The sequence below is a fragment of the Bombina bombina genome, chromosome 3, assembly GCF_027579735.1.
Source record: "Bombina bombina isolate aBomBom1 chromosome 3, aBomBom1.pri, whole genome shotgun sequence".
Classification (NCBI taxonomy): domain Eukaryota; kingdom Metazoa; phylum Chordata; class Amphibia; order Anura; family Bombinatoridae; genus Bombina; species Bombina bombina.
The window spans coordinates 1,204,543,754-1,204,558,839 of NC_069501.1; the positions used below are offsets into that span (position 1 = coordinate 1,204,543,754).

A 15,086-nucleotide genomic window follows, 5' to 3' on the forward strand; every position below is an offset into this window, starting at 1 on the left:
AAGAGTTCCATCGTTCAAAATGGAAACTATTCGGACAATCTTACCCATGATCCAAAGAGGTCAGTACATGACCACAGTGGATTTAAAGGATGCCTACCTTCACATACCGATTCACAAGGATCATTACCGGTATCTAAGGTTTGCCTTCCTAGACAGGCATTACCAGTTTGTAGCTCTTCCCTTCGGGTTAGCTACGGCTCCAAGAATCTTTACAAAGGTTCTGGGCTCTCTTCTGGCGGTACTAAGACCGCGAGGAATATCGGTAGCTCCGTACCTAGACGACATTCTGATACAAGCGTCAAGCTTCCAAACTGCCAAGTCTCATACAGAGTTAGTACTGGCATTTCTAAGGTCGCATGGGTGGAAAGTGAACGAAGAAAAGAGTTCTCTCTTACCACTCACAAGAGTTCCCTTCTTGGGGACTCTTATAGATTCTGTAGAAATGAAAATTTACCTGACAGAGGACAGGTTAACAAAACTTCTAAATGCTTGCCGTGTCCTTCATTCCATTCAACACCCGTCAGTGGCTCAATGCATGGAGGTAATCGGCTTAATGGTAGCGGCAATGGACATAGTACCTTTTGCACGCCTGCATCTCAGACCACTGCAATTGTGCATGCTAAGTCAGTGGAATGGGGATGTTACAGAAGCATTAGTTATTTTGTTGTGAAGAAACTTATTTCCCAGCAGCAATGCCTGAACCAGCCAAGCCAGCGCCTAAGAAGGGCTCCAAGAAAACTGTAACAAGTATCATTTCATAAAGGGTTAACTCTGTTCAGTTTTGAGAAAACTATTTTCTGAGGCAGGTTTCCTAGCATATTGTGTACTGTAATTAAGTTTGTGATAAGCATTCACTGCTAGGTGATAAGAAGGACTCAATTGTTTTCTTGTGTGTACTTGTTATCTGCGGTGGCCTATCCAAGGGCTTTGTCTAAATGTGTGATGGGGGATTTTATGCTTTCCCCCCTGGGAGTGCCCTGTGTGCATGTAACCTAAATAAAAAGCAGGCTGGGCATCCCAGTCCTCAGTTCTTGGTTGTCCCTCAATCGCAGCGTTGACTCGTTTTGTGGGCAGAAGGGTATCCTAGCTGTACTACAGCTAAGGGGGATTATTCTACATTTGCGAGACTCATATAGAATACTATGGAGAGCAGTTTCTCCCCTCTTCAGCAATAGGAATCCAGGCTACTAAGCGGTCCATCTCTCAGCGAGACTAAGGGTAACCGTAACATTTGGCGGCAGCGGTGGGATTTTTCCTGGATTTCCTAGGAGAGGTACAGAACGGATGGAGAGCGCTTACGAAAAATTGAAGCGTACAACCCTAAAGGATTTACTTGAAAGCACAGGGGGGTACGCCAGCAACCGGCCGAGGAGAGAGCTGATCGCAGAATTGACCGAACTGGATCAGAGCTTCACAATGGCGGAAACACCGACCACGATTAGTGACGAAAAAACCAGGATTGTTCGGGAGAGGCTCTCACTGTACGGGCCGAACCCCTCCATGGAATTGGTACAGCAGTTGATGGCGGAAGCGGACAAGGATATACGAGAGACTCGAGCCCACAAACTCAACCTAGCGAACGCACACCGCAATGCTGAAGCCCCGCAGGTAATCATCCCTGTCGAAAATGCTGGGAGGCCCAAGATACCCTATGCGGCATTTCGACCCTTCCTAGAGAGCGAGACAGGGATTGATGAATATTTGGCGGACTTCGAAAGGCAATGTGCCCTGCACCAGATTCCCAACAGGGAGTGGCCCACGATATTGTCTGGGAAACTATCCGGGCGAGCCCTGGAAGCCTTTCGTACTCTGGGTGCTGAGGAAGTGACACAGTATGAGCTAGTTAAGGAGACACTGTTGCGACGGTACGCAGTAACTCCAGACGCGTATCGCCGACAGTTTCGGGGCACGAAAAAGAAGCCTAACGATACCCATATGGAATGGGCGCACCGAATGCGGAGAGCGGCAAATCACTGGATGAGCGGAAGTAAAGCGGTGACTGGTGAGGAAATTTTACAATTGTTTCTCTTAGAACATTTTTATAATGGCATGGAACAGCAAGGGAAGGAATGGCTGCGAGACAGGCGACCTTCTACCTTAGAAGAAGCAGCCAAATTGGCCGATGAACATTATGACTCCCGTCTTCACGAACCCAGAGAGGTTTACCGTGCACCCCCTCGTGCTGAATTCCGAGCCCCGGTGCCCGCAGGGCCCGCCCGAAACTCAGGACCACCCAATAACAGCTCTGAGCGTCCCAGACCGACTTGCCACCGATGCAAGCAACCAGGGCATTTCATGGCTAGCTGCCCCCTTAATACGCACCAGACACCGAGGAATTACAATTACCCCTCTGGGGCATATCGTCCGGCCCGGACCCTCTGTGTTAACCAAGAGGCCCCTATGGAGGAATATTTGGGGCCGCTTCACGAGGCGGACCCTGTATATGCTGCCTCAGATAACCGCCAGCACCATCGGCAGAAGGTATGGCTCGAGGGGCGATCTACCGAGGGATTGAGAGACACAGGGGCTACTATCACGCTGGTACAGAGTCATTTGGTGCCGGAGCACAAGCGATCTGGACAGACTGTGGCCGTTAGAGTGGCGGGGGGGGATGTGTACAAAATTCCAACAGCTAAAGTGCATCTTGATTGGGGAGCGGGAAAGGGGGCTGTGAACGTGGGCATAATGGATAATTTACCTGCCGAAGTACTACTGGGCAATGATTTGGGCCCCATGACTTCTGCCTATGCTCCAGTATGCAACAACGAGGCGGACCCAGTGACTACACGGGCCCAAGCCCGGACGGAGCGAGAACTCTCACCAGTGCGGGAGACACAGGTAAGACCTACCCCGACCTTGCCTGACATGTTAGGCCCCATACCCTGGGACACCCCAGATGCTTTCGAGACAGAGTCTAAGACTGACCCGACCTTACAAAAGTACCGGGAACGAGCAGAGACCGGAGGGGGCGGGGCAGATAATGAAACATTCTTATGGGAAAAAGGGAAACTATACCGCTGGACAGAGAAAAGGGGACAGCGTAGGCGACAGCTGGTAGTGCCCCACAAATACCGTCAAGAAATCCTCAAGATAGGCCACGACATCCCCTTAGCAGGCCACCTAGCTGTAACCCGTACCCTACACCGCATTACTCACACGTTCTTTTGGCCAGGGGTACACGCTGACGTTAGAACTTACTGTAACACCTGCGATGTGTGTCAACGAGTAGGAAGGCGAGGCGATCACCCTAAAGCCCATCTAGTAAATATGCCCATTGTAGAGGAACCCTTCAGCCGGGTTGCTATTGACCTAGTGGGACCACTGGCTACCCCTAGTCCCTCCGGTAAGCGCTACATTCTTACCGTAGTGGACTACGCTACCAGGTACCCAGAGGCTGTCGCCCTATCCAACATACAAGCGGATACGGTAGCGAATGCACTAGTACAGGTGTTCTCCCGGGTAGGATTTCCAAAAGAAATCCTATCCGACCGAGGCACCCAATTTACGGCTGAATTGACCCAACAACTCTGGCAGGTTTGCAAAATTAAGTCCCTCCTGAGCTCCCCATACCACCCCCAGACGAACGGGCTGTGTGAGAGGTTCAATGGGACCCTCAAGCAAATGCTCAAGACGTTCACTCAGGAATACCGAGACTGGGAACGCTTCCTGCCGCACCTCCTTTTTGCTTATCGGGAGGTGCCCCAGGAAACGACAGGGTTCTCTCCCTTTGAGTTGCTCTACGGAAGAAAGGTACGGGGACCCCTAAACCTGATCCGGGAGCACTGGGAGGGAGAGATGGAGACTGACGGTGTCCCCATTGTGCCATACGTGCTGGAACTCAGGGACCGAATGGAGCAATTAGCCAAATCCGTGCGGGCTAATCTCCAGTCGGCCCAGAGAAGACAGAAAGTATGGTACGATCGGGGGGCCCGAAAGAGAATCTTTACCATAGGACAAAAGGTGTTAGTACTTAAGCCGGTGAAGACAGACAAATTGCAGGCGTCCTGGCAGGGCCCCTACCAGATCGTAGAGAAAAGGGGAGACACCACTTATGTGATAGCTAGCTGCCACGACAACAATCTTAGAAAGACATTCCATGTAAACATGCTCAAGGAATATTTTGAGCGACCAGAGAACGTGACGGCCGTATGTTGTTCCCCTCAGGAAGGCCCCGACAGTCTACCCATTCCAGACCTATTAGAAAAGAGTCTCCCCACAGGTATAGTGGCTCAGGTTCAGATAGGAGACCGACTTAGCCCCACTGAAAGGGAGCAGCTCAACCAACTCCTACAGTCCAAACACCTCACCTTCTCCCCGAAGCCAGGGTACACTACTTTAACCACCCACCAGGTAGATACTCCGGGACAAGCTCCCTTGCGCCAGGCTCCGTACCGAATCCCCGAAGCAGTTAGGATAGGAATGAAGAAGGAGATCGATGAGATGCTCCAACTCAGGGTAATTGAGCCCTCCGATAGTCCCTGGGCCTCCCCAGTTGTCTTGGTGCCCAAGAAAGATGGGACCACCCGGTTCTGCGTAGACTATCGGAGGCTCAATGAAAAGACCGTGACGGACGCTTACCCTATGCCCAGGGTAGACGAGCTACTCGATCGTATAGCCAGGGGAAATTACCTGACCACTATTGACCTCTGCAAAGGTTACTGGCAGATTCCCCTGGCCCCGGAGGCTATCCCCAAGTCGGCATTCGTCACCCCATTTGGCTTATATCAGTTTAGGGTAATGCCGTTTGGGATGAAGAATGCCCCAGCTACATTCCAGCGCTTGGTGGATAGGCTCCTGGATGGCTTCCAGAGTTTTGCTTGCGCCTACCTGGACGACATAGCGATCCACAGTGAGTCATGGGAGGACCACTTAGCTCACATAGGAATGGTTCTGGATCAGATCCGGGCTGCTGGCCTGACTCTGAAGCCAGAAAAATGCCACTTTGGGATGGCCGAGGTACAGTACCTGGGTCACCGGGTGGGGTGTGGAAAGCAGCGACCAGAGCCGGCCAAGATAGAAGCTGTCGCCAATTGGCCCACCCCCATCACTAAGACTCAGGTCCTAGCCTTCCTGGGCACGGCAGGGTACTATAGACGGTTCGTACCAGACTACAGCACACTTGCCAAACCCCTGACTGACTTGACCAAGAAGAACTTACCTCGACAGGTCCTGTGGTCTCCCCACTGTGAAACGGCTTTCCAGGCTCTCAAAAATGCTCTAATTAACGCTCCTGTCTTGGCGGCTCCAGCCCTTAACAAACGTTTTATCGTCCATACAGATGCTTCCATGTTCGGGCTGGGAGCCGTCCTCAGCCAAGTAGGCGAAGATGGAGGGGAGCATCCAGTTGCCTACATCAGCCGGAAGCTCCTGCCCCGCGAAGTCAGCTATGCAGCGGTCGAAAAGGAGTGTTTGGCTTTGGTGTGGGCATTAAAGAAATTGACTCCCTATTTATATGGGCAGGAGTTCACTCTGGTCACCGACCATAACCCGTTGGTGTGGCTGAACCGGGTCTCTGGAGATAATGGCAGGCTATTACGTTGGAGTTTATCGTTGCAACCCTTCAATTTCACCATTACTTACAGACCTGGGAAACAGAAGGGCAACGCCGACGGGTTGTCCAGACAAACCGACCTCAGCCCCGCATAACCAACGGTCTGGACAGCCTTAGTCTGCCCCGAAAAGGGGTCAGACCGTGTCTGCCAGAGTGTTCCACAGAAAGGGAGCACTGTTACAGAAGCATTAGTTATTTTGTTGTGAAGAAACTTATTTCCCAGCAGCAATGCCTGAACCAGCCAAGCCAGCGCCTAAGAAGGGCTCCAAGAAAACTGTAACAAGTATCATTTCATAAAGGGTTAACTCTGTTCAGTTTTGAGAAAACTATTTTCTGAGGCAGGTTTCCTAGCATATTGTGTACTGTAATTAAGTTTGTGATAAGCATTCACTGCTAGGTGATAAGAAGGACTCAATTGTTTTCTTGTGTGTACTTGTTATCTGCGGTGGCCTGTCCAAGGGCTTTGTCTAAATGTGTGATGGGGGATTTTATGCTTTCCCCCCTGGGAGTGCCCTGTGTGCATGTAACCTAAATAAAAAGCAGGCTGGGCATCCCAGTCCTCAGTTCTTGGTTGTCCCTCAATCGCAGCGTTGACTCGTTTTGTGGGCAGAAGGGTATCCTAGCTGTACTACAGCTAAGGGGGATTATTCTACATTTGCGAGACTCATATAGAATACTATGGAGAGCAGTTTCTCCCCTCTTCAGCAATAGGAATCCAGGCTACTAAGCGGTCCATCTCTCAGCGAGACTAAGGGTAACCGTAACAGGGGATTACTCAGATTTGTCCCCTATGCTGAATCTGGATCAAGAGACCAGAGATTCTCTTCTATGGTGGCTTTTTCGGCCACATCTGTCCAGGGGGATGCCCTTCAGCAGGCCAGACTGGACAATTGTAACAACAGACGCCAGCCTTTTAGGTTGGGGCGCTGTCTGGAATTCCCTGAAGGCTCAGGGATCATGGACTTAGGAGGAAAGTCTCCTTCCAATAAACATTCTGGAATTGAGAGCAGTTCTCAATGCCCTTCTGACTTGGCCTCAGTTAGCAACTCTGAGGTTCATCAGGTTTCAGTCGGACAACATCACGACTGTGGCTTACATCAATCATCAGGGAGGGGACAAGGAGTTCCCTAGCGATGATGGAAGTCTCAAAGATTATTCGCTGGGCAGAGTCTCACTCTTGCCACCTGTCAGCGATTCACATCCCAGGCGTGGAGAACTGGGAGGCGGATTTCCTAAGTCGCCAGACTTTTCATCCGGGGGAGTGGGAACTTCATCTGGAGGTCTTTGCCCAAATACTTCGACGTTGGGGCAAACCAGATCTGGATCTCATGGCGTCTCGCCAGAACGCCAAACTTCCTTGTTACGGATCCAGGTCCAGGGACCCGGGAGCGGCGCTGATAGATGCTCTGACAGCACCTTGGGTCTTCAACATGGCTTATGTGTTTCCACCCTTCCCGATACTTCGTCGATTGATTGCCAGGATCAAACAAGAAAAAGCATTGGTGATTCTAATAGCGCCTGCGTGGCCACGCAGGACCTGGTATGCAGATCTAGTGGACATGTCATCCTGTCCACCTTGGTCGCTGCCTCTGAGACAGGACCTTCTAATTCAGGGTCCTTTCAAACATCAAAATCTAATTTCTCTGAAGCTGACTGCATGGAAATTGAACGCTTGATTTTATCAAAGCGTGGATTTTCGGAGTCAGTAATTGATACCTTAATACAGGCTAGGAAACCTGTTACCAGGAAAATTTACCATAAGATATGGCGTAAATATTTACACTGGTGCGAATCCAAGAGTTACTCATGGAGTAAGGCTAGGATTCCTAGGATATTGTCTTTTCTACAAGAAGGTTTAGAAAAGGGTTTATCTGCAAGTTCTTTAAAGGGACAGATCTCAGCTCTGTCCATCCTTTTACACAAACGTCTGTCAGAAGTTCCAGACGTTCAGGCTTTTTGTCAGGCTTTGGCCAGGATTAAGCCTGTGTTTAAGACTGTTGCTCCACCGTGGAGCTTAAACTTAGTTCTTAACGTTTTACAGGGTGTTCCGTTTGAACCCCTTCATTCCATTGATATCAAGCTGTTATCTTGGAAAGTTCTGTTTTTAATGGCTATTTCCTCGGCTCGTAGAGTCTCTGAGTTATCGGCCTTACATTGTGATTCTCCTTATCTGATTTTTCATTCAGATAAGGTAGTTCTGCGTACTAAACCTGGGTTCTTACCTAAGGTAGTCACTAACAAGAATATCAATCAAGAGATTGTTGTTCCATCATTGTGCCCTAACCCTTCTTCAAAGAAGGAACGACTTCTGCACAATCTAGACGTAGTCCGTGCCCTGAAATTTTATTTACAGGCAACTAAAGATTTTCGCCAAACTTCTCCCCTGTTTGTCGTTTATTCTGGACAGAGGAGAGGTCAAAAAGCATCTGCTACCTCTCTCTCTTTTTGGCTTCGTAGCATAATACGTTTAGCCTATGAGACTGCTGGACAGCAGCCTCCTGAAAGAATTACAGCTCATTCTACGAGAGCTGTGGCTTCCACGTGGGCCTTTAAGAATGAGGCCTCTGTTGAACAGATTTGCAAGGCTGCAACTTGGTCTTCTCTTCATACTTTTTCCAAATTTTACAAATTTGACACTTTTGCTTCTTCTGAGGCTGTTTTTGGGAGAAAGGTTCTTCAGGCAGTGGTTCCTTCCGTGTAAAGATCCTGCCTGTCCCTCCCGTCATCCGTGTACTTTAGCTTTGGTATTGGTATCCCATAAGTAATGGATGACCCGTGGACTGACTACACTTAACAGGAGAAAACATAATTTATGCTTACCTGATAAATTCCTTTCTCCTGTAGTGTAGTCAGTCCACGGCCCGCCCTGTTTTTTATGGCAGGTCTAAATTTTAAATTATACTCCAGTCACCACTGCACCCTATAGTTTCTCCTTTCTCGTTTGGTTTTCGGTCGAATGACTGGGTGTGACGTAGAGGGGAGGAGCTATATAGCAGCTCTGCTTGGGTGATCCTCTTGCACTTCCTGTTAGGGAGGAGTTAATATCCCATAAGTAATGGATGACCCGTGGACTGACTACACTACAGGAGAAAGGAATTTATCAGGTAAGCATAAATTATGTTTTTTTGTATAAAGCACATTATTTATCCTATTCCTGTTTTTTATGCTTTTACTCCTTATACGCCTCATCAACTTGGCTATACGTTAAACTGAGGTATGAGTGAGGTGGGAAGTGTATTTATAGGCATTTGAGGTTTGGGAAACTTTGCCCCCTCCTGGTAGGAATGTATATCCCATTAGTAACAAGCTCATGGACTCTCATCACCATGAAAGAAATTAATTTATCAGGTAAGTTCTTACACAAATTATGTTATTTATATATACACACATACACAGGTGGAAAAGTATCACAATAGTTTACTAGTCAGGTTGAAAGCCCTAAGGGAAAGTTACTAGTCAATGTTTAAAAGATATGAAAAAGTCAAATATTTTACTGTGAGATATAATATACACCCCTCTGCAATATCACTTAAAGGGACATGAAATCCAACTTTTTATTTTCGTGATTCAGTTAGAGCATTACATTTTCCAGCTAGCTATTGGTAAGCCAATCACAATAGAACAAAGCTATTTAGGTGTCGCCCCTGCTAAGGGCGTCATGTTCTTTAGGCACAAGAATGGTAGTAGTTTAACCAGGTTCCAGTTCAAAAGGTTTTTTTCATTAGTAGTGGAGAAGCTAGGATTGAAAAGCAGCTTTAGACAGTTGGTTTGTGGTTTACGTTGTGGTGATATTGTGTTCTTTGGTGTGTACATTTCAGGTAGAGCCACAAGATTATGGATAATCGGACACTCCTACGTGCACTGGGCAGCTTCACACGCAGCTGCAACCAGGCAGGGAGCAAACTTAGGTTTTAGTTCTAAAGAAGCAGGAATTAGGTAGATTGGGAAGAGAGGAATGAAATGGAACCAGTCATTGGAGACAGCACAGATCTCTACGAGAAAGTGGGGTCTACCCGATATCTTAATTATACACCTGGGTGGGAACGACATAGGTTTGGTTCCTTCAACTGAGCTACAGGAGCAGGTAAAATATGTATTCAGCTGGTTCAAGCTAAAATGGGTGGGGACTGAACTATTCTGGTCTCTATCTTGGAGAGTTAGTGTCACACAGGAAGGATGGACATTGAGTGGTGGTCTGCCGGTAAAAATAATATGCTCGCCTGCTCTTCAAACCTTGCGTCGTGTTATTTGCTATGTCTTACAACTTCTTAGTCACGTGGGGCCGCCTATTTCTTATGCTGGTGCCTTGATCTGTATGATCGGACAAGAGTAGGAAAAAGGTAAACCAGGCTGTTATGATCTGTTATGATCCGACAAGAGTAGTAAAAAGGTAAACCAGGCTGTTATGATTTGTTATGATCCGAAAAGAGTAGGAAAAAGGTAAACCAGGCTGTTATGATCTGTTATGATCGGACAAGAGTAGGAAAAAGGTAAACCAGGCTGTTATGATCCGACAAGAGTAGGGAAAAAGGTAAACCAGGCTGTTATGATCCAACAAGAATAGGAAAAATGTAAACCAGGCTGTTATGATCTGTTATGATCTGTTATGATCCGACAAGAGTAGGAAAAAGGTAAACCAGGCTGTTATGATCTGTTATGATCCGAAAAGAGTAGGAAAAAGGTAAACCAGGCTGTTATGATCTGTTATGATTCGACAAGAGTAGGAAAAAGGTAAACCAGGCTCTTATGATCTGTTATGATCCGACAAGAGTAGGAAAAAGGTAAAGCAGGCTGGTAGAAAGGTGATAGAAGAAATAGGGGGAAGAGTGATAGAGCACCCATTAACAAATGTAAGGCACCAGAACCTGTACAGAGGCAATGGATTATTTGGATAGAAGAGATAGGAGGGCAAGTGCTAGAACACCTGATTATCAGAGTAACCCTGAGTTCGTAACCCTGAGTCCTGGCACATGGGTAAGGTGGTAATGGGGGGAGGTGTGTAGGGTACAGGGGTGGGGGTATTGGTCTGTTGGTCAAACCCACAAGCCCCCCTAGTCTGCAGACCTCTCGGCCTGTTGCTAGCCAAATTTATGCCCCTGAGTTGCGCGCGGTCACGCTTCTTGGTTACGTGGGGACGCCCAGTTCTCTCGTCATGCTGTTGCATAGAATTGTGTTATCAATTCAAAATCTAATTGATTACGGATATGTTATTATCCTAGATGTTGAGGATCGCTCATTTTTTCTAATTCGATTGAATTTAATAAATACTTTACCTTTTCTAATGCCAAATCTGTGTCTGTCATTATTTTATGTATGGTAAAAATGAGCTAAAGTTGGAACTAAGCTGAAGTGAGGGGTATTCAGCTAATGGGGATATCTGGGAAGGTAGTTAAAGTGTAAATCCCTTAGTAAAGTGTACTGACTAATTAGGAAGGGAACAACGTAAGGGATATTTGCTTTACTGACTGGGAAGAGTAAGGGTGGGGGTAGTGTTTGGTATCTCTTGTCTCACACAGGCATAGCCAGGACAATAGAAAAAGGGATGGGCAGTTTCAGGTGAGCTGCAGCTAGCTAGCTCAGGGATTGGCCAGAGAGGGGGGTTTCAGGCAGAAAGGGATTAACTGCCTATATAAGTGCCTGCATAACAGATGAGCTCAGAAATAATTATTTTTTTTTCCCTCCCTAGAAACAACAAAGCCTAGCCCAAGGAAGAGGTCACATGCAAGAGCGATCACAAGCGACACGGCTAAGGGCAGATGCTGTGGTGTTTCCACGACTCATAATAAAACTGCCCGTGTAGCACCCCTTAAGGGTTTGTTCGCCAAGAAGCACGAAATCAGCTACTGGTCTGTCGGTCAGAGCTGGTGGACGGCATAGAAAAATCATGGTGTTTCTTTAGTTACATATTTCTGGCCTGGGAAGTGGGCGTCCTGGCACGTGGGTAAGGCGGTAATGGGGGGAGGTGTGTAGGGGGCGGGGGTATTGGTCTGTCGGTCAAACCCACAAGCCCCCCTAGTCTGCAGACCTCTCGGCCTGTTACTAGCCAAATTTATGCCCCTGAGTTGCGCGCGGTCACGCTTCTTGGTTACGTGGGGACGCCCAGTTCTCTCGTCATGCTGTTGCATAGAATTGTGTTATCAATTCAAAATCTTAATTGGATTACAGATATGTTATTATCCTAGATGTTGAGGATCGCTCATTTTTTCTAATTAGATTGAATTTAATAAAAACTTGACCTTTTCTAATGCCAAATCTGTGTCTGTCATTATTTTATGTATGGTAAAAATGAGCTAAAGTTGGAACTAAGCTGAAGTGAGGAGTATTCAGCTAATGGGGATATCTGGGAAGGTAGTTAAAGTGTAAATCCCGTACTAAGTCTCAGCTATACATTTTAGTATGACAAGGACATTTGCTTGACAGCGATTGGACACAATACATATAAATGACATATATTTTATCCAATCACAACAGGAGAGACATACAGCAACGGGTTCAGTCCGAACATTTAAACCCGCACATCCAGTGGCAACCCTGAGGAGAAGTAAATATACTCTAGCACCAACACTGATAGTAAAGATTGCTTATCCTTTAAGCGACATAACAAACCTTTTAAGTAGCAGTATATATATTAATACACGTTCTAACTATGAGTGTGACCTTATATATGACACTGCACTGAATTAATTACAATCTAAATACAGGGTATTGATAAACGAATTTAGATGAGCTATGTTTAAGTAGGTAAGGATGTGGTATAATAAGACACTTCTGTACATGTGTTGAAGCACTACACTAACACACTACTACACAAGATTCAATAAACAACAGTATAAGAGTTTGAACAATATAGTTGTGGAAAACGTATTATACAGTCTATACAGTCTATATAACTTTTATACAGTCTCAAGAGTTATTTAGATTAGGGGAGATTGCCCTAGTGGTGCCATTGTACATCTGTGTTTAGAATTCTAGTATTTATTATAAAGTCTGGAAAACATTTTTTTTGTGTGGTGTTCTTGCAAAGGTTACCCTTGGTATCCTTTTAGAATTCCAAGAGTTCTTGCAGGAAGGCTTCTCTAAAGGGTTATCAATCAATTCTCAGAAGGGTCAGATTTCCGAGCTTTCTGTCTTGTTTCAAAATAAAATTGCTAAAAGTCCTAACTTTCAGGCCTTTTTTCAGGCTATGATCGGTTATTCATCCAGTTTCCCTCTAAATCTTCTTCAAACTCTTTTTATCCTAAAAGGTTCTTTTTCTTCTAGCTATTTCTTTAGCTAGAAGAGTCTCTAAGCTTTCAACTTTGTCATGCAAACTACCTTTTCTGATTTTCACCAGAATAACTTCCCCTGAGCACAATACTGCTCATTCTACTAGAGCAGTTGCTACTTCTTGGGCCTTTTATAATGAGGCTTGTGATGATCAGATTTGTAAGGCAGCTACTTGTTTTTCACACATTTTCTTTTAGTTTTATCACTTTGATGAGTTATACTTCTTCTGAGGCTGCTTTTGACAATAAAGTTCTGCAGACTGTAGTGCCTGAATAGTAGCACCAGGCTTCACTGTTTCTCTTACTCCTATTAATGGTGGTCTCGTGGACTCCACTGCTTAGGTATTGATTCCCACACATGATGACTTGTGGACTCTCAAAATCTGGTGAAAACAAAATTCATGCTTACTCGATACATTTCTTTTTTATGATGGCGAGAGTCCACAACCCCTTCCCTTTCTTTTTACTTAGGTGGCGGCAGTACTTGATTTGCACTTCTTTGTCCCACTTTATATTTCCTGCTTTTTTTAATGATCTACTTGGCTATATGTATGACTGATGATCATGGGAAGTGGGGGGGATTTAAATCTCTGGTGTGTTAAAGGGACATAATACTCATATGCTAAATCACTTGAAACTGATGCAGTACAACTGTAAAAAGCTGACAGGAAAATATCACCTGAGCATCTCTATGTAAAAAAGGAAGATATTTTACCTCACAACTTCCTCAGCTCAGCAGAGTAAGTTCTGTGTAAAAAGTTATACTTCAGTTACTGTCCAGCTGCAGGCAAAACAAAAAAAAAGAAGAAAGAAATGATCAGCAGCCAATCAGCATCAACAGTGCTGAGGTCTTGAACTCTTTTACTGTGATCTCATGAGATTTCACTTAACTCTCATGAGATTTCATAGTAAACTTCCTTAAACTGAATAGGGAAATAACATGAGTGTTCACGAAGCTCGCTCCTTTGCCTGTCCCGGGACAGACATACTGATTTGCTGCTTAGAACAATGGGATGTGGCTACTGAAGAACTTTTGAGGTAAAATATCTTTCTTTTTTACACAAAGATGTTCAGGTGATATTTTATAGTCAGCTTTTTACAGCTATGCTGTATCACTTTCAAGTGTTTCAACATTTGGGTATCATGGCCCTTTAAGTGTCTTTTGCCTCCTTCTACTGGTCAAGAGGGGAATATACCCACATGTGATGACTTGTGCACTCTCACCATCATGAAAAAAATTAATTTATCAGGTAAGCATTAGTTTTGTTGTTTGTATAACAGAAATATACAATGAGGTCACTACTTTTACCTGAAAATCCTTTTCCTCTTCATACAACAGATCTGTGAGATCAAGAAGATCTTCTGAGTCATCATCTTCTGATATATTTTCTGTTGAAAAAAACTTTCTTCTCTACTGCTGTGAGAGTAGCACTCTTGGGCCTGAAGTCTAAAAATTGAAACATTTTAATTAAAATACTTTTTAACTTGTATTAGTCTACACTGCACAGCAATAGGCTAATGGTGTAATACAGGTTGTAGAGGAGTGTATGGTGACCAATTAATTCCTGCATTGCAAAAATGTCTGCATACAAAAGAAATATTTTTAAAATAATTTAAAATTTGTATTTTGAAAATCTTTTTTTTTTTCCAGGTTCCTTTCCTATGGCCAATCAGAGGCTAAAATTTCATAAGCAATGCATTATTTTTATATCTCTGCTGCATGCACCCCAGTTCTCCTATCCTTTAATGTAGTGGGAGAAAAGCACAACTTTTTGCAGCAATTAAAGACAAAATAAATAGTGGCAATGATGCATTAAAATGTCTATATATTTTTATATATATATATATATATATATATATATATATATATATATATATATATTTTTATATATATATATATATATATATATATATATATATATATATATATATATAGTGTTTTTTTGGTAAAAGGTGCCAGTAATCATTAAAGGGACACTGAACCCAAATTTTTTTCTATTGTGATTCAGATAGAGCATGCAATTTTAAGCAACTTTCTAATTTACTCCTATTATCAAATTCTTTTCATTCTCTTGGTGTCTTTATTTGAAATGCAAAAATGTAAGTTTAGATGCTGGCCCATTTTTGGTGAACACACTGTGTTGTTCTTGCTGATTGGTGGGTAAATTCACCTACCAATAAACAAGTGCTTTCCATTTGAACTGAACCAAAAATAATAGCTTAGATGCCTTCTTTTTCAAATAAAGAAAGCAAGAGAACGAAGAAAAATT

General features: G+C 44.8%; 1 protein-coding gene across 1 annotated transcript in view; it reads right to left on the minus strand.

Moving 5' to 3' along the window:
- CCDC83 (coiled-coil domain containing 83) overlaps positions 1-15,086 on the minus strand; it is a 234,343-nt gene that overhangs the window by 78,318 nt on the left and 140,939 nt on the right. Inside the window, exon 10 of the mRNA XM_053705596.1 lies at positions 14,126-14,205. Within this exon, the coding sequence (XP_053561571.1) occupies positions 14,126-14,205 (80 nt within the window). The remainder of the gene's footprint in view (positions 1-14,125; positions 14,206-15,086) is intronic.